Source organism: Ovis canadensis, chromosome 8 (genome assembly GCF_042477335.2).
Source record: "Ovis canadensis isolate MfBH-ARS-UI-01 breed Bighorn chromosome 8, ARS-UI_OviCan_v2, whole genome shotgun sequence".
Classification (NCBI taxonomy): domain Eukaryota; kingdom Metazoa; phylum Chordata; class Mammalia; order Artiodactyla; family Bovidae; genus Ovis; species Ovis canadensis.
In genome coordinates, this window is record NC_091252.1 from 69,085,785 (window position 1) to 69,109,945 (window position 24,161).

General features: G+C 38.3%; 1 protein-coding gene across 1 annotated transcript in view; it reads left to right on the forward strand.

The window, feature by feature from the left end:
• RPS12 (ribosomal protein S12) overlaps positions 1–22,934 on the forward strand; it is a 35,871-nt gene extending 12,937 nt beyond the window's left edge. Inside the window, exon 6 of the mRNA XM_069599265.1 lies at positions 22,914–22,934. Coding sequence (XP_069455366.1) covers positions 22,914–22,919 — 6 coding nt within the window. The 3' untranslated portion in view covers positions 22,920–22,934. The remainder of the gene's footprint in view (positions 1–22,913) is intronic.
• The last annotated feature ends 1,227 nt before the right edge of the window (positions 22,935–24,161 follow it).

The window sequence follows — 24,161 nt, forward strand, 5'->3', positions numbered from 1 at the left end:
TGCTAATGTTTGCCGAGAAGAACCTGCTTTTTAAAGATCTCTTTAAGATGAATGAGCCTAAGACACGGATTCTCAGGCTAGACTCACATGCAGTTCCTGTCCACAAAAATCTGGAGAGACAGTTGCATTAATATGCCAGTTATTGATTTGTAGTGATAACAAGAGCAGAAGAAAAACTATTTTTTTGAGATATGGAATTCTAGTGGATATGTTTTCAGATTCTGAAAGTTAGAGACGAACCTTTTGAAAAGTGCCTTTATTTTCTTGTATTTGTGCTTTGATAAAATTACAGTGTAATTTCTGTTGTTGTTAGCTTTTGTCTTCCACTTCCTTGCTTCCCTTTGAGTGTTTCTAAATTTGGATTCATTGGAGAGAAATAGAATGCCTTAGCCAATATTACAGTTTACCATACATGATTGTTATTTTTAATATTTTAAAATGTTTTATTTCTGTTTACATTGTACAAAATAGATAATTAAAATTTAGGTAATATGAAAGCCATATTCAAAAATATCAGAGCTATCAATTTAATGTTTAGACAAAGACTTCAAAACTTCTCAGGAATAGCTTCTATCTAAAACATACCAAATTTAAAATTATTATAGCATTGCCATCTTGAATAAAATTGGTTTTAATTTACTGGCTGAAAAACACTTTATAAACGAGACAACAATCTCTAGTTCTCCACTTTGCATTCCTTTCGAGGGTCATTTCAGGACATTCTGTGCAGTGACCAGAAGAGGGCAGCATGACCTCAGCTGTGGGAAAAGCAGCGCAAACCAATGCTTTCGACTGAGAAGGCTGGAAGCTGACGGAGAGCAGACTTACAGCAGCAGGTGCTGCAGTGTGTCTATCAAGCAGGATACACAGGAAACAAATGTGAAATAAAACTGGTTAATGCCTGTGAATGCTGCGGATTTTTACGCATATTTTCCAGAGCAATCGCCCCTTCCCTTGTAAAAATGAAATGGGTCAGATGTTGAGATTTTTATGGGATTTAGAAAGCTGTACATGCCTAAGACCTTGACTCCCCAGCTGGGGGGATTTCTAATCTCTATTTTTTTTTCCTATGGAGTCGTAATTTTCTAAGAACAGTAAACTCATCTTCCTTATTTCTTCTCAAATTTCTAAAGTGATCTTAATAATAAGGAATAAGGAACCCAGATCTCAGGCCGAAAAAACTACATGCATGCATTTGCACTATTACTGTCTGTTTTGTTGCAATATTAGTACAGGAGAGAAATTGGTAAATCTATGGACCTCAAGATCTTAAGACCTCAGCTTCTATTTAGTATCCAGTTTGCTTTCCTTGAGGGGCCGGCTTCCAAGGAATACAAGCCTGCAGTGTGCAACTGGGATATATTTTGCTGAAATACATATATATCAATATCTCTATATATCTATATCTATCTATCTATCTATATACATAAATTTGCATGTGTGTGAAGAACTTGTATACTTTCTTAGCTTCTTTCAGAAAACTTAACCATGGCAGATTACCATGTATTGGTTTTAAGAAAAAGAGGAGAAAATGAGGGCTGAAATTGAGAAATTTTCTTGCTACTTAGGTCTTTACTCTGGTTAGAAGAGAAAAGATTCAAAGGATTATTTTACTTTGGTGAGTTGCATTCCAGCCTCAACTTTCATTTAAGAATTCTATATTCTTTAAAGTTTCATTTAGGAGATATTTCCCAAAAACCTTACCTCTGAAATATGGATTTCTGTTGCTCATTTTCATTTACTTCTCATTTTTAATTTCCTCGTATCTGCATATAATCTGCTTTGGGTAGTGCTTGCCTTTCCCCTACCCTGGCCCCATTTTGAGAAAGCAACCCTTCCTTAATGGCATAAATTTGACTTGTGTGTTCTAAATAAAGCATTTTTATTAATATGTTCATTTTTTCCATTAAAATCTTGGGTTAACAAATGCATAAATATAGCATTTATGGATTCAGCAGATGAACTTGAAATCTAGTTTACCGCTTGGCAGTTAATATCACTGGCAGGATTACTTTATCAGAAATAATGACTTGAGTGTGAATTTGAATAAATGAAAACCATAGGCATTTAATCATAATGCGGTCAGAGGTTTATCCTGGCTTCCATACTTAGTGTGTGTGCACTCAATTGTGTCTGACTCTTTGCAACCTCATGGACTGTAGCCCACCAGACGCCTCTGTCCATGAGATTTCTCAGTCCAGAATACTGGAATGGGTTGCCATTTCTTCCTTCAGGGGATGTTTCTGACCCAGGGATCGAACCTTTGTCTCCTGCATTGGCAGATGGATTCTTTACCACTGAGCCTATACTTAGTAGGGAGGGAATATCTGATTTTAAAACCCATTCCACATTTCTTTTTCAATATGCTGGATCTCCCCATTAAATAATTGTAAATAAAGACACTGGTACTAATTTTCATCCCTTTTGACATATGACGAATTTAAAAATGGGATTTGACAGGTTTTTGGTGTTTTTGTAAGGCTGATGTCTGGGCATCAGATTGGTTAGTATAGGTTGTTATAGTGTCCATACCACTTGATAAGGGTATAGCTGTGTGTGCATGTGCTCATGCGTGCACACACACACACACACACACATACATACACATAGTGATTGCTCAGCCCACACTGGCTTTATGGTCAGTGATTGGGGTGGAGGCTTGGGTGTGAATCCTGGTTTCGCTGGTTAGTTATTATGAGATGCTAGAAAAGTCATTAAGTTTACTTAAATCCCCATTCTTTTTCTCTAAAATAGAAATACTATTACTGTTTCACAGTTTTGTGTGTATGTGTGTGTGTGAAGATTAACTGAGAAAATATATGTAAAGTCCTTAGTTTAGTGTCTAGAAGATAAATGATGGTGGTTATTATGATGATAAAGAATTATCACAGCAGATTTGAATACATATAAAAAGTATAATCAGACTACTTTTTCCTTGCAAATCCCTAACCTACATAAAGATAGCTTTAAGATCTGTTAAAAACTTGGATATCCTCTAAGGAATAGGTTATAACTTTTCATTACACAGTGCTTGAGACAATATATTTGTGTAACCTTCTCAGAAAAGTTTTATAAATAGCTTTCATAGGCCATGGACTTTATTAGGGTCCTGTTCCTAAGGGATTCATAGAAGCTGGTCTGAAGATTATTTTAAAAAATTATAGAAAACTGTTCTGCCCAGTGGGAGTTTATGTCTGTTCAGACTTCTATTCTTGGCTTCAGCTCTCAACTGGCTTTATACCTCCATAGATAACATGCGTGTTGAGTTAAGAGCATTGGTTGTGGTCATTTGGAACTTTTATTCCGAGCAGTATTTCCCAAACAAGAAAATTTTGCTCTGTGCTAATATACTGGATGTTTAACACGATGTGTTCACTTTATTTCTGTAGAATTACTCTGTTGTTGTTTTTGCCTAAGAAACAAAATAAGTATTTTGAAAATCTTGGTCTTTTCCTTGAAAACCCTTTGACTTTGGGTTCTTTGTTTGTTTGTTTGTTTGTTTTCAGTTACAATTTAGGTCTTTGAGCACAGAGGTCAGATAATCACTCTTCTTTCCCTGTCCTTCCTTCTGGTTGCCCATTTGTGCTGCCCATATTAACTTATAAATTGCATACTTGAGTAAGAGTTTCTTGAAGGTAGGAAACATTCTTCTTATGTACTTTCCCTAATGCCTAGTAAGATATTTTGTTCAAATGGTGCTTAACAATGAAGATGTGACTATGAACTGTAGCCATATTTTGTGTATTAGGGATATAAACACTGCCAAGAATGATTAGGCTGAAATGGAGGCTCTTTATCCTGGAAGGATGACAACTGAATATTATGATGGGGAATACGTATGGTATAGATTAACCAACAGTCTTCCCATTATAATTTAGGCTAACTTAGAAAAGAAATAAAATAGAAAGCTACTTTATATACTGAGTAGGTAATACGTAACTACAAGTGGTGATATGGGCTAAGAAGAGTAAGTTTCGTTAAGTGTAGAGGCAAAATGTAGAAGGAATAGTCAATGGAAGCTGCAGGTTTTAAGAAATCCCTGAACTTTAAAGCTACTGTGTGCTGCTGCCATCTTGGCAGTTCTACCAAGATTCAGTTCAGTTCAGTTCAGTTCAGTTCAGTTCAGTTGCTCAGTCATGTCCAACTCTTTGCGACCCCATGGACTGCAGCACACCAGGCTTCCTTGTCCATCATCAATTCCCAGAGCGTACTCAAACTCATGTCCATGGAGTCCACGATGCCTTCCAACCATCTCATTCTCTGTCATCCCCTTCTCCCACCTTCACTCTTTCCCAGCATCAGGGTCTTTTTCAATGAGTCAGTTCTTTGTTCAGGTGGCCAAAGTATTGAAAGTGAATATTCAGGACTGATTTCCTTTAGGATGGACTGGATTTCCTTGCTGTCCAAGGGACTCTCAGGAGTCTTCTCCAACACCACAGTTCAAAAGCATCAATTCTTTGGCGCTCAGCTTTCTTTATAGTCCAGCTCTCACATCATACATGACTACTGGAAAAACCATAGCTTTGACTAGACTGACCTTTGTTGGCAAAGTATGTCTCTGCTTTTTAATATGCTGTAAGGTTGGTTGTAGCTTTTCTTTCTTCCAAGGAACAAGTGTCTTTTAATTTCATGGCTGCAGTCACCATCTGCAGTGGTTTTGGAGCCCCCCAAAATAAAGTCTCTCACTGTTTCCATTGTTTACCCATCCATTTGCTGTGAAGTGATGGGACTGGATGCCATGATCTTAGTTTTCTGAATGTTGAGTTTTAAGCCAAAATTTTTACTCTCCTCTTTCACTTTCATCAAGAGGCTCCTTAGTTCTTCTTCACTTTTCACCGTACGGGTGTTGTCATCTGTGTATCTGAGTTGCTGATATTTCTCCTGGCAATCTTGATTCCAGCTTGTGCTTCATCCAGCCTGGCATTTCATATGATGTACTCTGCATAGCAGTTAAATAAGCAGAGTGACAATATACAGCCTTGTTGTACTCCTTTCCCGATTTGTAACCAGTCTGTTGTTCCATGTCCAGTTCTAATTGTTGCTTCTTGACCTCATACAGGTTTCTCAGGAGGCAGGTCAGATGGTATTCCCATCTCTTTAAGATTTCCACAGTTTGTTGTGATCCATACAGTCGAAGGCTTTGTTGTAGTCAGTAAAGTAGAAGTAGGTGTTTTTCAGGAACTCTCTTGCTTTTTTGATGATCCAACAGATGTTGATCTCTGGTTCCTCTGCCTTTTTGAAACCCAGGCTGAACATCTGGAAGTTCACTGTTCATATACCTTTGAACTTGTCTTGGAGAATTTTGAGCATTACTTTGCTAACATGTGAGATGAGTGCAATTGTGCAGTAGTTTGAGCATTCTTTGGCATTGCCTTTCTTTGGGATTGGAATGAAAACTGACCTTTTCCAGTCCTGTGGCCTCTGCTGAGTTTTCCAAATTTGCTGGCGTATTGAGTGCAGCATTTTCACAGCATCATCTTTTAGGATTTGAAATAGCTTGACTGGAATTCCATCACCTCCACTAGCTTTGTGCATAGTGATGCTTCCTAAGTTCCACTTGACTTCGCTTTCCAGGATGTCTGGCTCTAGGTGAGTGATCACACCGTTTTGGTTATCTGGGTCATGAAGATCTTTTTTGTATAGTTCTTCTGTGTATTCTTACCACTTCTTTTCAATATTTTCTGCTTCTGTTAGGTTCATACCATTTCTGTCCTTTATTGTGCCCATCTTCGCATGAAATGTTCCTTTGGTATCTCTAATTTTCTTGAAGAGACCTTTAGTCTTTCCTATTCTATTGTTTTCCTCTATTTCTTTGCATTGAATGCTAAGGAAAACTTTCTTATCTCTCCTTGCTATTCTTTGGCACTCTGCATTCAAATGGGTATATCTTTCCTTTTTCCTTTGCCTTTAAGCTTCCCTTCTTTTCTCAGCTATTTGTAAGGCCTCCTCAGACAACCATTTTGCCTTTTTCCATTTCTTTTTCTTGGGGCTGGCCTTGGGCACTGCCTCCCGTACAACGTCACGAACCTCCGTCCATAGATCTTCAGGCACTCTGTCTAGCAGATCTAATGCCCTGAATCTATTTGCTACTTCCTCTGTATAATCACGAGGGATTTGATTTAGGTCATACCTGAATGGTCTAGTGGTTTTCCCTACTTTCTTTAATTTAAGAGCAAGAATCCCTTAGAAGAAATGGATAGCCATCATAGTCAACAAAAGAGCCCCAAATGCAGTACTTGGATGTGATCTCAAAAATGACAGAATGATTTCTGTTCATTTCCAAGGCAAACCATTCAATAGCACATTAATCCAAGTCTATGCCCCAACCAGTAATGCTGAAGAAGCTGAATTTAATGGTTTATGAAGACCTATAAGACCTTCTAGAACTAACACCCAAAAAAGATGTCCTTTTAATTATAGGGGACTGGAATGCAAAAGTAGGAAGTCAAGAGACGCCTGGAGTAACAGGCAAATTTGGCCTTGGAGTACAAACTGAAGCAGGTCAAAGGCTAACAGAGTTTTGCCAAGAGAACACACTGGTCATAGCAAACACCTCTTCCAACAACACAAAAGAAGACTCTACACATGGACATCACCACATGATCAATATCAAAATCAGATCGATTATACCAGCCAAAAATGGGGTAGCTTTATACAGCGAGCAAAAACAAAACTGGGAGCTGACTGTGGCTCAGATGATGAACCCCTTATTGACAAATTATACCAAGATTGAGTCATTCTATTAGATCGGCAGGGCCCTGACTTTGACAATCGTGTTGTTTGGTTGCTAAGTCACGTCCAATTCTTTTGAGACCCCCATGGACTCTAGCCCTCCAGGCTCCTCTGTCACTGGGGTTTCCCAGGGAAGAATTCTACAGTGGGTTGCTATTTCTTTTCCAGAGGATCTTCCCAACCCAGGGATCAAACCCACATATCTTGTGTCTCCTGCACTGGCAGGCGGATGCTTTACTGTTGAGCCACCAGGGAAGTCTGACTTTGACAATCAGGCTGTCTTTCCCCTAACCCTGGTTAATACAGTACTTCTCCTGGTCCATCCATGAACCACATAGGCAAACACCACTGCAGAAAAGCATACAACCAAACCAACTGGTTTCATGTTGAATATATAAGAATGCAGGTAGGAGGTTAAAATTGTGGTGGCAACTTGATGTTTCTTCCTGACTGCTTCTTTTTTTTCCCTTGCTATAATAAGCAAAGTCACCAGCTAGAATCAGCATACAGGGTGAGGTGAAGATTTGAGGTGAGAGGAGAGTGACAAAGTCAATGGGCAAAGCATATGATCCCAAATCCCCTTCAGATATCATCCCTGTTACTCAGTTCTCATTTAGAGCAGAACTACCCACAAGAGTTGCCTATACTCTCTGTCTTCAGTTCTGCTTCCAGTTCGTCTTAAAATCACTCCAGTCGTGTATTCACTCAGAATTTCTCTGAAACTTCTCAGGGTCACTGGTGAGTGCAGTTCAGTCACTCAGTCATGTCCAACTCTTTGGGACCCCATGGACTGTAGCACGCCAGGCTTCCCTGTCCATCACTAAGTCCCAGAACTTGCTCAAGCTCATGTCTTTGTTGTTAAACTTAATGGTCACGTCTCAGCCCTTACCTTTTTTTGACTTCTCAGTAGCATTTGACAGTTGACCACTCCCTCCTCTCTGAAATATTTTCTAGTCTTCTGTTTTTTGCTACTTCATTGGCTCCTTCTTACTGGTCTGCATCTCCAGTTCTTCATCCTGTCTCTGACCCAATGTTGGAGAATGCAGGTTTCATCCCTCGGATCTCTTCTCTGTTCGCACACACTCTTAATGGTCTCATCCACACAGATGTGGAGGGCTTCCAGTTTATATGTCTGTTGCAGACCTTTTCCCTGAACTCCAGGAGCATACTCACACTGCTTACTTGACATTTGTGGTTGAATATGTAACAGGCTTCTCAAACATCTGGTATTTCCTCGAAAAAGTTCCTTCCTTCCTGATTCCTCCCCATTGCAAAAAATCACAACTTTAGCCTCTTAATTGCTCAGGCTAAAAAGTTGGGAGTCAAACTTGCCTCATTTCTTTCCTATATACTCCACATTCAGTTCTGTTAGAATATCCTGCTGCTTTCCAGATACAGACAACACGTGGTCACCTCTTAGTCCCTATAGAGAATAGAACAATCTGATGTCACATGGTTCAAGTCCATGGTGAGCATCACAAAAGTAGGAACATGAGTAAGGATACATTTTGGAGAAGTTTATAGACTGATGTTGCTTTTTCTTCACTACCAAACTCCAGCCAGTCAAATATTCATGGAGAGGTGATGATAATAACTCATATTTTCTATTTTCTTGGCATCTGCACCCTCCAACCTTAATATCGCCTTCATTGTTAAATTTATTTAGCATGTCCTTTGATACTTACATGATACTGATTTGCAAAATAGGATTAACAAACAGACTACCACAAGCTCTCCTGCGTCACAATAGCTCTAAAGGAGAAGCTATCTATGGAGGATAAATAAGAGGCACTTACATGGTCAGAGGAACGTAAAATAAACTGAAGGAAAAAAAAAATCAGACGCTGCAGAACTTGGGAGCAAGTTTTTATATCAGTTCTACAAGAGTAGAGAGAAATTCAGGAGTAAACCTGATATTCACCTGTGACGGGGAAAGTGGGAGGCTGGGCACTCAGGGGATCAGAGGCATAGTTTTTCAACCATGTGTGTATTGGCCTTGTGTTTGTGTTTGCAAGCATGCACAGAGCTCATAGACTGAACATAAAGAACAGATTTTTCTTTATTATGGGACTTTCCTGGGGTCCAGCGGTTAAGATTCTGTGCTTCCATTGTAGGGGGTATGGGTTCAGTTCCTAGTCAGGGAACTAAGATCCTGCATGCCATAAATAAAACAATTTTTAGAAATTAAGAAAAGAACTAAGTGTTCTTTATTATAATTTTAACTTAGTGCAGCACCTAACAAAGGGCTTTGCATGTTAAAAATACAAGCACTCTTTGAATGAGTAAATAAAAATCTACTGAAAAATGAGCACTAACTACAGTATATTAATGTTGGGTTGGCCAAAATGTTCATATGGGTTTTCCTGTTACATCATATGGAAAATCCTAAAAGAACTTTCAGACCAACCCAGGAAGTTAACACTTGGTCTCAGTGTAATGTTTTGCTTATTTAATGCTGTCTTGATTAGAATCTGTTAATTGAAAATAGCCAATTATTAAATCTACCCAAGAGATACATTGAGATACATATCTGTTTACTTTGCTAAAAGTTAATTGCTGTGATTTTATACACCTTTTGAATCTACTGCTAAAGGAGTTACAGAAAAATCTATATTAATCTGTCAATCATTAATATACAGCCATTGTGACTTACGTGTATAAATTTATAAACTAGATGCTCATGTTGTCAAGTTACTGCTTATTTATAATTTGCATCCTGTATTTCCTTGGCCACTTCTAACCTGATCAAAAGTATAGATTCCAGAGCAGTGAAAATCCTGTGCCTCTACTGGGTGAACAAATAAAAGATGTGTCTGCACATGGAGGATCAGTAGCATCATTTTATGCATTTGTGAATCATAAATCAAAGAGTTCAGTTTTAAATCAAATTGTTAGAATTTTATCAATGCCTCCATAGTTACTTCAAAAGCTGATTTTGTGCCATTGAAAGTCACTAGGTAAGAGGAAAATGAAAAAATGCAGTTCATATGTTAGATTCACATATACTTTGAGGTGCAGTGTTAGGCTTCAGATGAAACACGGGGCTCCTATAGAATTTTTTACACACTGTATAATAAGCGTCTGCAATCCGATACTTCACACATCTGTATTAACCTTTGACATTGAATTTGTTCTATTCTGATTGTTTTTTCATTGATACAAGTGTTTGGTGAGGAATTAAGGAGCTTTCCTTCACAAATGTTTTGTTTGATTTATAGCATTTTTCGCTGTGATATTCCTGGTTAGAATACTTTACTGTTGAAATCTTAAAAAAAAATTAGTTAAATTCCCAAAGGATAATGTGCATCAGTTCTATGTTAAGGTCTTTGTTCAGACTTATTATTTCAGCCTCCAAAATGTGTTTTCACTAACATTATAGCGTGATAAATGAAAAAAGTGTGTGCACAGCTTAAAACATTTGGAAAAGCTTCTATAAGTTGCTTTTATACTGGACAGTTTACTTTTTCCATAAAGATATTTCTTTTTAAAAAATTTATTTATTTATGTTTTTGGCAGTGCTGAGTCTTCGTTGCTGTACAGGCTTTTATCTAGTTGTGGTAGCAGGGACTACTCTCCAGTCATGCGCAAGCCTCTCATCACAGAGGCTCCTCTTGTTGCCGAGTACCGACTCGAGGGAACACAGGCTTCAGTAGTCGTGGCATGTGGGCTCAGTAGTTGTGGTTCCTGGATTCCAGAGCACAGGCTCAGTAGTTGTGACTCACAACTACTAGTTGCTCCCAACATGTGGGATTTTCCTGAATGGGGGATTGAACTCATGTCTCCTGCATTGGCAGGTGGATTCTTACTCACTGAGTTACCAGGGAAACCAGCATAGAGATATTTCTATTCCATACTTTACTGTCCCACAGGTTTCTGAAAGGTGAGCATGAACTCTGTAGGAATTTTATTTTTGGACTCAAAAACTAGAGTTGTATGGTAGACAGTTTTTGTTTAACAGAATTATCCAACCTTTCCCCTTCTTCTTTTCATAGACATTAGTTTTATTTTAGTTTTTTGAATATTTATTTTCTCTTCCTTAACTTACAGTACAAAAACCTTCCAGTTAACAAAGAGCTAAGTATCATATTCATCCTTCATTTTCCGTACTATTTCATTCTCCTTTTTGACCTTTCTAATCACTTTCTTGCCTCAAGCACTTAGTAGTTGTGAACCATCAAACTAAAGTACCATCACTAAGATAGTCTACGTCACTAAGATGATTTACTCCGTTACACTTCAGATCTGGTCTCCCCAATATGGCAACCATATTGGACCATGGGTGGTTGTTGAGTACTTGCAATGTGGCTGGTCCAATTGAGATGTGCTGTGACACTCGATTTCAAAGACTTGGTACAAGTAGAAAGGATGTAAAATATCTTATTAATAACTTTCATGTTGATTACATGTTGAAATGGCAATATTTTGAGCTTATTGATTCAAAGAAAATGTCTTAGTAAGAAATGTTTTTTTTCAAATGAGGCCACTAGAAAATCCTTTTGAAATGCAGCTACCAGAAAATGTGGCTTGCATTATATTTAGATTAGACAGTACTGCTCAACACTAGCCTTCCTCAAACCTGGTTACCCATTAGAAGCATCTAGGAAACTTTAAGGAAACCTCACAGTTTCCTAGGTCTTACCCATTATTGTATCCAAATAATGGACATGGGTCTAAGGAATCTATACTGTAAGAAAGCTCTCCTGATAATTTTGAGGATGTCAGTTAGTAGAGCAATGCTTGAGAAATTCTGCTCCAAATGCCCCTCTTTTGCTACCTCATGGCAACACTTTTTGGCCTGAATCTCATGTATTACAGGAAATACTATTTTATGTGACTGACTATGGTTGTGGGAAAACACATGAACAAGTCCCTACCTACTTGCTAAAGTAGTTCCCTTTCCTTAACCTATTTAAATTTAGAACTTTTAAAACCAGCTTAGTGAGTAAGTATTTGAATAATGCTACATCTAATTTGGACTGTGAAGAAGGCTGAGCGCCGAAGAATTGATGCTTTTGAACTGTGATGTTGGAGAAGACTCTTGAGAGTCCCTTGGACTGCAAGGAGATCCAACCAGTCCATTCTGAAGGAGATCAGCCCTGGAATTTCTTTGGAAGGAATGATACTAAAGCTGAAACTCCAGTACTTTGGCCACCTCATGCGAAGAGTTGACTCAATGGAAAAGACTCTGATGCTGGGAGGGATTGGGGGCAGGAGGAGAAGGGGATGACAGAGGATGAGATGCCTGGATGGCATCACTGACTCGATGTACATGAGTCTGAGTGAACTCCGGGAGATGGTGATGGACAGGGAGGCCTGGCGTGCTGCCATTCATGGGGTCGCAAAGAGTCGGACATGACTGAGCGACTGAACTGAACTGAACTGATATCTGATTTGGGCTTCCCAGGTAACGCTAGTGGTAAAGAGCCCCCCTGCCAATGCAGGAGACATAAGAGACTCAGGTTTGATTCCAGGGTTGGGAAGATCCTCTGGAGGAGGCATGGTGATCCACTCTAGTATTCTTGCCTGGATAATCCCATGGACAGAGGAGCCTGGCAAGCTACAGTCCAAAGGGCCACAAAGAACTGGACAGGACTGAAGTGACTTAGCACGCACACATATCAAATTCAGTTGGGACCAGCAATGGGACCTTTTCTTAAAGACATTTTGCTTACTTTTTTAGAAACAGTTTTAGGCACACAGCAAAACTGAGAGGGAGGTACATAAATTTCCCATATACTCTCTGCCCTCACACATGTGTAGCTTCCCCAATATCAACATCCCGCATCAGAGTGATGCATTTGTTACAATTAATTGATGAACCTACTATGAGACATCATCATCACCCAAAGTCTATAGTTTACATTAGAGTTCACTCGTGGTGTTGTATTGTTTGCTTTCAAAAATACCAATGGAGTCAGGAGGAACAATCTATTCATATACCAAACATTAGATTTTAACTTAAAAAATATGTACAGACATTCCATTGTCAATCTTTTGATTTAGGGCCAGAAGATTTTCTTGACATACTGGTCTGCTGATTAGAGATCTCTAGTATCTTTCTTTCAATAAGCAACATCCAAAATGCCTTCTTTACAGTTTCCACTTCTGTTTCTTTAAATTGCAGAATGATCTTAAATATACATATGAGGCAATTCACATACATAACTTTCTAGATTATTTTGATCTTTCTCCCTAACCTTCTGTAGTTTTGTCACTTAATTTGGCAGAAATCATTTTTCTCCTTATCTTTCCAAAGCATATCATTTAGCTTCCACAGTGATAATAACTCTTTGTTTTTGCTTTATAAGTTTATAAAATATTTATTAAGTTACAAAATTTTAATAAGAATTATGGTGCCACAATCACATTTGGGAAGGAATTTATTTGGCTTTTATTAAGCATAAAACTCAGTGTACAGGCTTCTCAGATGTAGGTTGCTATTGAGAGCATTCAGAATTCCCTGGGCATGAGTCTTTATGCTCAACAGTAGAAAAGGATAATTAATTAATGGGATAGATAATTAATTAACTAATTAATGAATAATTAATATGGTTAATTAATCTGACAAATGAGTTAATGGACAGTCATTGATAGAAGCTCGACTATAAAAAATAAGGATATAAATAAGAGTAATAGTAATTTATATTTATTGAACACTTACTATGTGCCAGACATGAACACTTTATATATATATCATACCTCATTTTCACTCACAAACATCCTTTGAGGCATGATTTATAGTTAGTCTCCTTTTACACTGGAGAGAATTGAGACTTCCAGAGGTTAAGTCACTTAAGGTCATACAATTTTAAGTCTGGAGATAAAATTTAAACCCAAGTCAGTTTGATCCTGGAATCAGGGACCAACTTTTAGCTTCAAAAGCCTAACCTTGGCGAGAGGGTTCATGCTATCCCTTGCTGGAGATCTCACTTGGCCTGACATTGATCTATAGGATTGGGTCAAGGGCAGAGACCCTGCAAAGCAAGCAATCACCATAACAAATAACTTGCATGTGTGTCTTAGATCAGAGGACAACTCTATAAAGTGTTTTAGAATATGATGGAGCATCATGTAAAGAATATATCTAATGTCTTAAACCAATGAATAGATGGGACATTTTAAAGCAAATTTTGCTGAGACTATTATTTGAGCTAGAGCCCAGGCTTGAAGGAAATAAATAAATTCTTATCCTCATTTCTGGACACTCTATCCTGGGATCCCCAAACCAGGTATTTATCATGCTGTCTCCTTTGTGATGCTATTCTTTGGTGTGATAAATGTGGCTTCTTGGAAAGGCTGCTTTACTCCAGCCTTGAGGCAGAATCCTTTTAGCTCAAAGAAAAATAAATTGGCTTCAGAAAAAAAGGATCATTGTCAACTTTTTAATCCTTCCTTTTCCATCTTCTTTTTCCTGCTATGGCACCATGCATAGTTCAGTCTTCAGGGATCCATTGTTCATTTCCGGAAGAGCATCAGGTGACCCAGATGTGCACTTTGAGTGCCTTTTAAATGCTTTGTCACACCCATATTTGTATGCAGTAATTAATCACCCATGGATCAATCACCTATAACATTGCCCCAGGCTATCTCTGCCCCCACCACAATTTTCCTCCCACAGGAAAGTGGGGTGGCTAGCTTTGCCAAGGTGTCGTTTGGTAATAAAATATTTTTCCAAGACATTTTCCAGTGAGCTATGGAGCACTTACAGTGATTTGCACCTATTTTCTTGTCTTTTCAAGTGAATAATAGCATTTACTTTCTTTGAAGTATAATTATGCCCAAAGAAGTCATTCTATTTATTTGGTGGTTCTAAATTTTCTGAGACTTTACTTTTGAGTCTGCCACATTGAAAATGTTTTTTTCTAGTGATAATTTTGATGAGTGTTAAAAAAATCAAGCTGTGTAGCTTCTTTTTTTGCACTGTTAAGAGCAATCAAAATTATTCTGTAAAGTTTTCAGTTCATAAAACCTTGCCAGGGAAGTGAGCAACTTTGTGAATATCTTAAACTCAGTTGGACATAGATTGGCCATGCTGTGTCATTTGAAGTTAAAAATTTCTGAATGCCAGAAAATAAGCAGCTGCCATGAGTAGGTCCAAAGAGAATAAAAATACTGAAATTTCTCTTCTGTCAAGGCTGTCTCTGGGTCTCTGTGAGACAATATTGAACATGAGTTTCATCTAATTTCAAAAACATTAGCTTTATGGTTAAAGAAGCATCGCATTGAAAAGAAATTCTGTCATTGCTTTTCACATTTCAGGGCTGGAAATTAAATTGAATATCAAAAGTAGGTGGGAAGCTTGCACATGTCTTTATAGATGGACAAACACCAAAGGGCACTGGAATTTGGATAATGGCTCACATGTGTTTTGTAGAATAGATACTGCTTATGTAGTAGATCAGCAGTCCTTGCTCTGTGGTCCTGGGAACAGCCTACTAGCATCACCTTCATCTTCAGAAGGCAAATTTTCCATCATTACCCAAATCTTCTTAAATCAAAAACCCTGGGGAATTCCCTGGTGGTTACGACTTGGCTCTTTTACTTCCAGGGCTGAGTTTGATCCAGCTGTGTGGCGCCTCCAAAAACAAAACCAAACAAAACAAAAACACGCTGAGAAGTACAGTCCAGTATCTGAGTTTAAACATCCCTCCAAGTGACTCTGTATGCAAATGTTTGAGAACCACCACCGCATATAATCATTTTATTTAGAAGGAAATTTTGCCATCCTCTCCAAACTCATCATTTCATAAGTGAAGGTTGGAGGCTCAGAGAAGTTATGTAGTTCATCTAAGATATTGTCAAGTTGCAAGGAACAATATCAAACAATAATGATTTAGTTAATGGACATTTTGTATCGTGTCACTAATCACAAGTCTTAGAGTCTTGTGTGGATTCCGGCATCTTTCTCACTGTCTCTGTTATTTCTAACATTTCTGACCAAAGAATGACCTTCTCTCCTCTGTTTCTACCTCATGGCTTCTGCTTGTGTCTTTTATTGCCTAATTGTTTTTGCTTAATGCCTTCCATTGATAGTTTTGTGTTGATTTGTTTTGTCTTGTTTTTCGGGTTCTTTATAGTCCATCACCTGTATTCCACTCTGTATTACTCTTTAAATAATAATAAACTCTCTGTATTACTATTTGAAGTCTTTAAGAGAGAGGATCTGGTATAAATTATGGAGTTCTTCTATGAGACAGAACTCTAGTGCCAGACCATCTCATTCATTCATTCATTCACTCAACAGCTATTTATTAAGATTGTGTGTCTTTATTCTAGACTTTGGAGATACAATGAAAAAGATAAACAAAATATTCAGGTCTCCACAGCTCTTAAATCTTAGTTGGGAGGCTGGATAGAAAATAGACCAAGAATAAATATTTACAATTCCACAGTCTTTTATCTGTGATTCTGAAATTCAAAAAGCTCTTCAAACTGAAAGGTATTTCCTAACTCAGTTGGCAGCAAAACCTGACCTGACTTGAACTTCTCTGGCAGCAGAATGTGACCTGGGGAAAGGTGAAGCTATTTGTAGTCTTTGTTTATCCCTCTTGGTATGAATGCCCATGCACTGCATTGAAGGAATGTTAGTGTTTGATTATAAGGATTCGTCACAAAACCTGATGGGAGTATGCCATAAACCCTTCATAAAAAGTCTAAAAATATAAATTTGGAAGTTAAGTGGTACCAAGGATTTTGGATAAAGGTTACAACTCTGTAATCAGGGTTGTGAAAGTGCTATGAAGAAAAATTATCAAGGAAAAATGATAGAGATAAATGGGCAATGCCCTGTGGATCCTAAACATTAATGATTGTTATCGTTCTCAGTATTCACCCAACTCTGGGAGCAGTCACTAAAGTGTGGAGATGAAGAAGTGTAATGACCAGAGGAGCTGTTGCAGATAAGTCGTGCAAAAGGAACATGCTAATTTCAAAACTTCTAGTCCATTCCTACCAAGTAATTCCCTAAATGTAATGGAAAATATTATTAAAGTTATAGCCTGTTCTAGTTAAACATTAAGGCTTTTAAAGCATTTAGAGTCCAAGGAGATGGATTTACATGATGCCCTTCTATAGTGACGGCATATATATGTTTAGAGAAATGATGAGCAAGTGGATTAATTAGTGACATGGACAAGAGAGTTTGAAGAGCAAGAGGATTTGAATGATCCCTCTGTGTGTGTGGTCCAACCTAAGCAAACAAGTGACCCTGTTTTTTACATGCAGAAACAGCATATGGAAATCTAGGCAATGTTAGTGATAGCATCAGTCGTGCCAACTTCAAATTCTGTGCCACTGTTTACATTTAAATTGTTTCTCCTCTTATACTGCATGCAACATAGTCTTCACCTGCTAGAAGTATTATTACTAAGCTGTTATCAACATGTTTCAAAATATAAGTGCTGTCTGACTCTATTGCCTTTCCCTATAATTTTAGTGTATAATTTGTAACAGTATTTAATGTACATTGAAACTTTTAAGTAATTTCTGGCTTTTTGATCTCTAAAAATTTTAAATAAAAAGTTATGTTTGGCAAAGGATCATGCATTGAGAGCCACAAAATCATAGTGCTGGGTGAAAAGTTAAGAATTTCTTCATTGTCCCCCTTGGCACATGATCACAGGATCTCTGCTTGGATGCTCAAAGTAATAATACTCAGCCACCTCTATTTCTTTTTATCACTTTATTTCTACACTATGTGGAGTAAAATATTGTATTTGCAACAGTGCCTGGTTGTGTTTTTGAAGTTATAGAGACTGGTCTACTCTTCTAGTTTTTGACATATATCACCATAGCCTATCCTCATTTTTCTTTTGCCAAGCTGTCACAAAAATTAATTTATGCAACTTTTCCTCATAGCTCATGGTTTCTAAACCAATCGTTCTCCAGTAGACATTTATTTTGTATTGTTCATCTAAAGTTGTAATGCCCAGATCCAAGCATTTAGTGTTGTTTTGATCCATACAGAATAGAATGACACTAAAAGTTTCCTAAATCCAGAACCATACTGTTATTTCACATTCCTGTCATATATTTTCTTATTTATGTTCTTAGAGCTGTCATCTTTGGCACTTTCCTGGCACCTCACTTGGGCTGCTCTGTATCTTAGATCATGGCTGATGGTATAACTGCTTCACAGAAATCAGCCGGTTTACTAGTAAGTTGGTAGGTTGATGTGATGTACACATAGGAACAGTTCCAGATAACTAGAAAAAATGATTACATTCACTGAAACTTTAAAAACCAAGATTTTCATTCTGTTTTAAATTTTGAAGAGTAGGACAGTTGTTAACCCTGTAGTTCACAGTATTCTCATTGCTATGTTCCCTACATTTATTGATTTTAGAAAGCTGAAATAGTAATGGCTTCAAGCAGTGTTGATGTATAAAAAGTTTTTTGAGAAAAAAAAGCTCTCTTATCTTTGTACTTGTTTTCTAGACTTGACCATAAGGATTATGGTTAGAGGATTTTTTTTTTTTTAAACTTCTGTGCTTAGAAGAATGAGTTACAGTGTTGATTACAGATCTTCATTGCAGACCCTCGGCTTACGAGGTTAGGGAGTGATTTATAATGTTGACTATAGGTCAAATTGTCTTTGAGAAAGCTGTGCTTTCAACACCACAGGATTAAACGGAAAAACCAAAAGGAAAAACAGTATATTAAAAACAACCGTCCTCCCAGCTCCTATTCTCAGCCCCCCTCTCCCCAATATCCTGGTTTATAAACCAGTGTAAAATTGATGCTGGTGACTGAAGGTCTTTGCCTCCAAGCATGGACTTCCTTCCCTACCGTTTCACTTTTCCCAAACTTCTCTGTCTGCGCTCATTACTTTCACTCACTCTGGTTGTATCAGGATTATTAAAGTGGTTGGGTCCTGCTTTGTGGTCTCTTCGAAAGGAAACTCATAGCTGCAGCCAAAGATAACGGGGGAAATGTCACTTCCCTGGTTTTAGTACCACATTGCTAAGGGAGTTACATTGTGTCATGAAAAATTCGTTGGTTACCAGATTTCCAAGACCTCACTCATGGATGTAACCCTTATGAAATATCAATAAAGGCAAGAATCCAAGAAAGCCATATTAAACTCCCCGATGGGAGTTATATTTTCAAGATAGTAAACTTTGAAATGTATTACGTATGATCCTTTTAAATGTTATAACTGATATCCTGATTATAGAGAGTGAAGTGGCCAAAAACACAAGTAAAAATATAGAAAACAATAGTTTAGAAAAACTGCCATTTAAATATTGAAACAGACTGTTTGTGGCAATAATGTATACTGCATATTTTTTTCACAAATGAATTAGACTTTTATTTAAGATTTTACATGGTCTTACATTTTATGTTTTATTCCAACCTCTTCCCTCATTCTGACAAAACTTTCGTAATTGTACCTGTATTTAATGTGGATAATTTAGAAATTAGAAATTCTAATTCATCTGGTATAGAGCCAAGTTAAGGCTTCTCTGGTGGCTCAGATGGTAAAGAATCTGCCTGCAATGCAGGACACCTGGGTTCAATTGCTGGGTTGGGAAGATCTCCTGGAGAAAGGAATGACAACCCACTCCAGTATCCTTGCCTGGAGAATTCCATGGACAGAGGACCTGGTGGGCTATAGTCCTCAGGACTGCAAAGAGTTGGACACGACTGAATGACTAACAAACACACACACACCTGGCTAAGTTACCAAAAATAGATGTGTGATATTATTTTTCAGAAAGATTATCCTCTTGGGAAAAAATTATTGACAATGATAAAGTGCCCAGATTTTATTCTTATAACAGGTAACACAATCAGAAGACCTTTGGGAGTCAAGTCCTTAACAAATGTAAAATATTTCTTTGGAGGAGTCTAATTATTGACAAATTATAAGGGTCTTCAAATGTGCACCACTGTACAAATAGACTGTATTTCCACTGAACCTGTTTAATGACCTTGTAAGCTAAAAGAAAACCAAAGTCGAGTGGTTTATCAATGTCAACAACACTAGCTAGATGAAACTTGAGTCACATAAGAACTCCTTAAGTGTGTATATGTTTCTCATTATCAGTTCAGTTCAGTCACTCAGTTGTGTCCAACTCTTTGCAACACCATGGACTGCAGCACGCCGGGCTTCCCTGCCGATCACCAACTCCCAGGGCTTGCTCAAACTCATGTCCATTGAGTTGGTGATACCATCCAACCATCTCATCATAATAATTTGCTTTCAAAAAGGCATGACTATATTAAATGTATATGGGAAACAGAATTGCCTTCTGGAAAGAAAGAACCAAACACTGAAGTATAGGCCAGAGATGATCTTCAGGTATGAACTCTGGATGGTAGAGGATGTTACCAGGAAGGCCAACCACCAGAGAGCTGGACTGGCATTCTGAATTATTGCTGATTGTCCTTCCTACCAGTTTATAGTTTCTCCGATTCTTTAGCTAACAGAGTAAAATTTTTTATTTATATCAGGGATAAAAGATTTGTGACAAGTAAAACATGAGCTAGATTTCAGTTAATCTTTGCTCTATGAACGAGTAACTCATTAAAGGCAGTGAACAGGATTACAATAGAAATGTGTGCTTTAGCATCAGACTAGAAATCTTATAGTTATCGAAGCAAATCTTTCCAGATAACCACTGTGCTACTTATAAGTCTTCTCTAGTCTCTTCATCCAATCAGAATGATTCACTTAAAACTTGACACTTCCCCTCTTCCTAGTTCTAAAAGCAATGCGACCTATTTTTAAAAACAAGCCCCCAAAATCTTCTATAGTTTTTTTCTTATAATTTTATTGAAGTATAGTATAAAAGAAAATTGAAGCAGAAAAAAAATTTTTTTTAATTCTAAAGATAATTGTTAGCATTACCTCCAAGTAATCTTTTGACTCCAGTAATCTCTTCCAGGTTTACATTGCCACTGTGGTCTGACCAGGTTGTTCTATCTCAGCTTTCTTGTTGTGGCTGTTCAGTTGCTTTTGGCTGAAATTTTTGCCACCATATGGACTGCAGCATGCCAGGCTTTCCTGTCTTTCACTATCTCCCTGAGTTTGCTCAAACTCATGTCCACTGTGTCGTGATGCATCCAACCATCTCATCCTCTGTTGTCCCCTTCTCCTCCTGCCCTCAGTATTTCCCAGCCTCAGAGTCTTTTCCAATGAGTTGGCTCTTTGCAGCAAGTGGCCAAAACACTGGAGCTTCAGCTTCAGCATCAGTCCTTCCAATGAATATTCAGGGCTCATTTCCTTTAGGATTGACTGGTTTAATCTCCTCGCTGTCCAAGGGACTCTCAAGAGTCTTCTACAGCACCACAATTTGAAAGCATCAATTTGGTGTTCACCCTTCATGCTCCAACTCTCATATCCATATGTGACCACTGGCAAAACCATAGTTTTGACTACATGGACTTTTGTCAGCAAAGTAATATCTCTTCCATCTAGGTTTGACAGAGCTTTTCTCCCAAGGTGCAAGTACCTTTCAATTCTGTGATTGCAGTCACTGTGAACAGTGATTTTGAAACCCAAGGAAATAAAATCTGCCACAGGTTCCACTTTTTCCCCATCTATTTGTCATGAAGTGATGGGACTGGTGGCCATTATCTTAGTTTTATGAATGTTGAGTTTTAAGCCAGCTTTTTCACTCTCCTCTTTCACCTTCATCAAGAGGTTCTTTAGTTCCTCTTCACTTTCTGCCATAAGGGTGGTGTCATCTGTATATCTGAGGTTACTGATATTTTTCCCAGCAATCTTAACTCCATCTTGTTCTTCTTTCAGCCAGGCATTTTGCATGATGTGCTCTGCATAGAAGTTAAATCAGCAGGGTGACAATATACAGCCTTGACATACTCCTTTCCCAATTTGGAACCAGTCTGTTGTCCCATGTCCAGTTCTAACTGTTGCTTCTTGACCTGCATACAGGTTTCTCAGGAGGCAGGTCAGGTAGTCTGATACTCTTATCTCTTTAAGAATTTTCCACAGTTTATTGTGATCCACACAGTCAAAGGTATTAGCATAGTCAGTGAAGCAGAAATAGATGTTTTTTCTGGAATTCTCTTGCTTTTTCTATGATCCAACAGATGTTGGCAATTTGATCTCTGGTTCCTTTGCCTTTTCTAAATCCTGCTTGTACATCTGGAAGTTCTTGGTTCACATACTGTTGAAGCTTGGCTTGAAGGATTTTGAGGATTACCTTGCTAGCATGTGAAATGAGTGCAATTGTACCACAGTTTGAACATTCCTTAGCATTGCCTTTCTTTGGGATTGAAATGAAAACTTACCTTTTCTAGTCCTGTGGCCACTGCTGAGTTTTCCAAGTTTGCTGGCATATCAAGTGTAGCACTTTAATAGCATCATAAATTAAATTGTGTTATTACTGCTTTTTAACAACCAATATTTACTTAGAATTACCAACATCTGGAGAAAAGGGAATCCTCCCACACTGTTGTTGAGAATGTAAATTAATGTAGCCCCTATGGAAAACAATATGGAGGTTCTTCAAAAAAGTGAAAAATTCTATAGTTTTGGTACTTGCTGATGACAGTTTAATGTACTAATTTCAGTTATTCCTAACATTCATGGTCTCTATTTAGGTCAGCTGTGCTTCTTTCCATCATTTTCTTCGATCCCAGTTCTGGGTGGCACAGGCACCAAAATTTGTTGTGAGCAAATGGTCAGGGCTGGGAGTAAGAAGTGGTGGTGGGCAAGGCAGGTTCAGAAATCAGCTAGCCTGGAGCTAATAGACTCTCAGATCAAAGTGACATTAAGAAATTGGATCCTCTAACTCCTATGTCCTCAAATCTCTCTTCCTAGTTGTTTCCCTACCCTGGGAGAGGGCCAGTTATGAGACTGACTCCAAGTAGGGACAATACACTATTGTCCAGGTCTCATCCAGCCATGGAAAACAGTGGGAACTCTCAGAGGACTAGAATGGAAGCTGTCCAGGATTAAGGTTAGGAGCACTCAGTGCAGAGGCAAAGCTGGATCCTTCAAGCATTTCTTTTGGAAACTGAGTTTGGAAAAAAAAAAGAGAATAGGGCCTAATCCCAAAGATTTGCAATGCAAGAACCATGAGGATGTTTGGATGGATTAGGAAAGAATGTGGCTTCCCTGGGTATCTGAAAGAATGTGCAATAACTTCTGAACACTATCAAAACTTTTCACTCTTCATGGTTAATTACTCTCCTTCCATGTCTTACTGCAGCCCTAGGGGTCTACCTAAGAATTGACACTTTTGAACTGTGGTGTTGGAGAAGACTCTTGAGAGTCCCTTGGACTGCAAGGAGATCCAACCAGTCCATCCTAAAGGAAATCAGTCCTGAATATTCATTGGAAGGGCTGATGTTGAAGCTGAAACTCCAATACTTTGGCCACCTGATGCGAAGAACTGACTCACTTTGAAAAGATGCTGATGCTGGGAAAGGTTGAAAGCAGGAGGAGAAGGGGACGACAAAGGATGAGATGGTTGGAGGACATCACAGACTCAGTGGACATGAATTTGAGTAAACTACACGAATTGGTAATGGACAGGGAGGCCTGGCATGTTGCAGTCCATGGGGTCACAAAAAGTCGGACATGACTGAGTGACTGAACTGAGCTGAGGGGTCTACCAGATATACTTCTGGGCACTGATTTCTGGACTTCTTCTTTGACATGGATACCAAGATGCTGATGTTTATTAAAAGAATTACAGTAAAGAAATACTGTCAGATTTCCCCAAAATATCTGAATAATTTTAAGGTAGCAAGAAGTCACTAAGAGAATGCTTTTAGACTCATTACAAGTTGAATTATACCCACCAAGCATTGTAGTCCTTGAGCCCCACTGAACTGAGCGCTGTGGGCCAAGTGGAGCAGTTCAGCTGCAAATCAGCGCAGACTATGACCAGTGTCAAAATGGATTGGTTCAAAGGATGAGTGTGATGGAAGTTCAGAAAAGAGAATGGACTGCATGGACTTGAGTGACCAAGGACCCTGAATGGAAGAGGCGTCACTAGTTGGACCTTAGGGTATTCAGAGAAGAGATCAGAGGTACTTATCATATACATTCTCTGATGACAGGGAAGTTATGTTAAGGGAGGTGGTGAGGAACTTTGGCTAAAACAGGGGTAAAATTATATTTGGGTTTGAAAGTTAGTCTGAGGAGTATAAACTTTATACTGATGGTAATGATGAACTATTGATTTATGGACCAAATTTTAAAGCATAGCATCCTGATAAATTAAGGGTCTTAGAAAAGTTATTTGTCTAGCAGAAATGCAGTTTGGGTTGGAGAGTAAAGAACTGGAGTCAGGGAAGGCATTAAGCGAAAATCTCCGTGAGGCTGGCAAAGGCCTAGAAAAGGTAAGAAGGAGAAGAGGATGAAGTGAAGTAGCGCTTTCTTTGTGTTGCAGAAATTATGAATAGTGAATGCGGGACCTCAATTAAGAATGAGCAGAGCTTTGGGAAGTGAC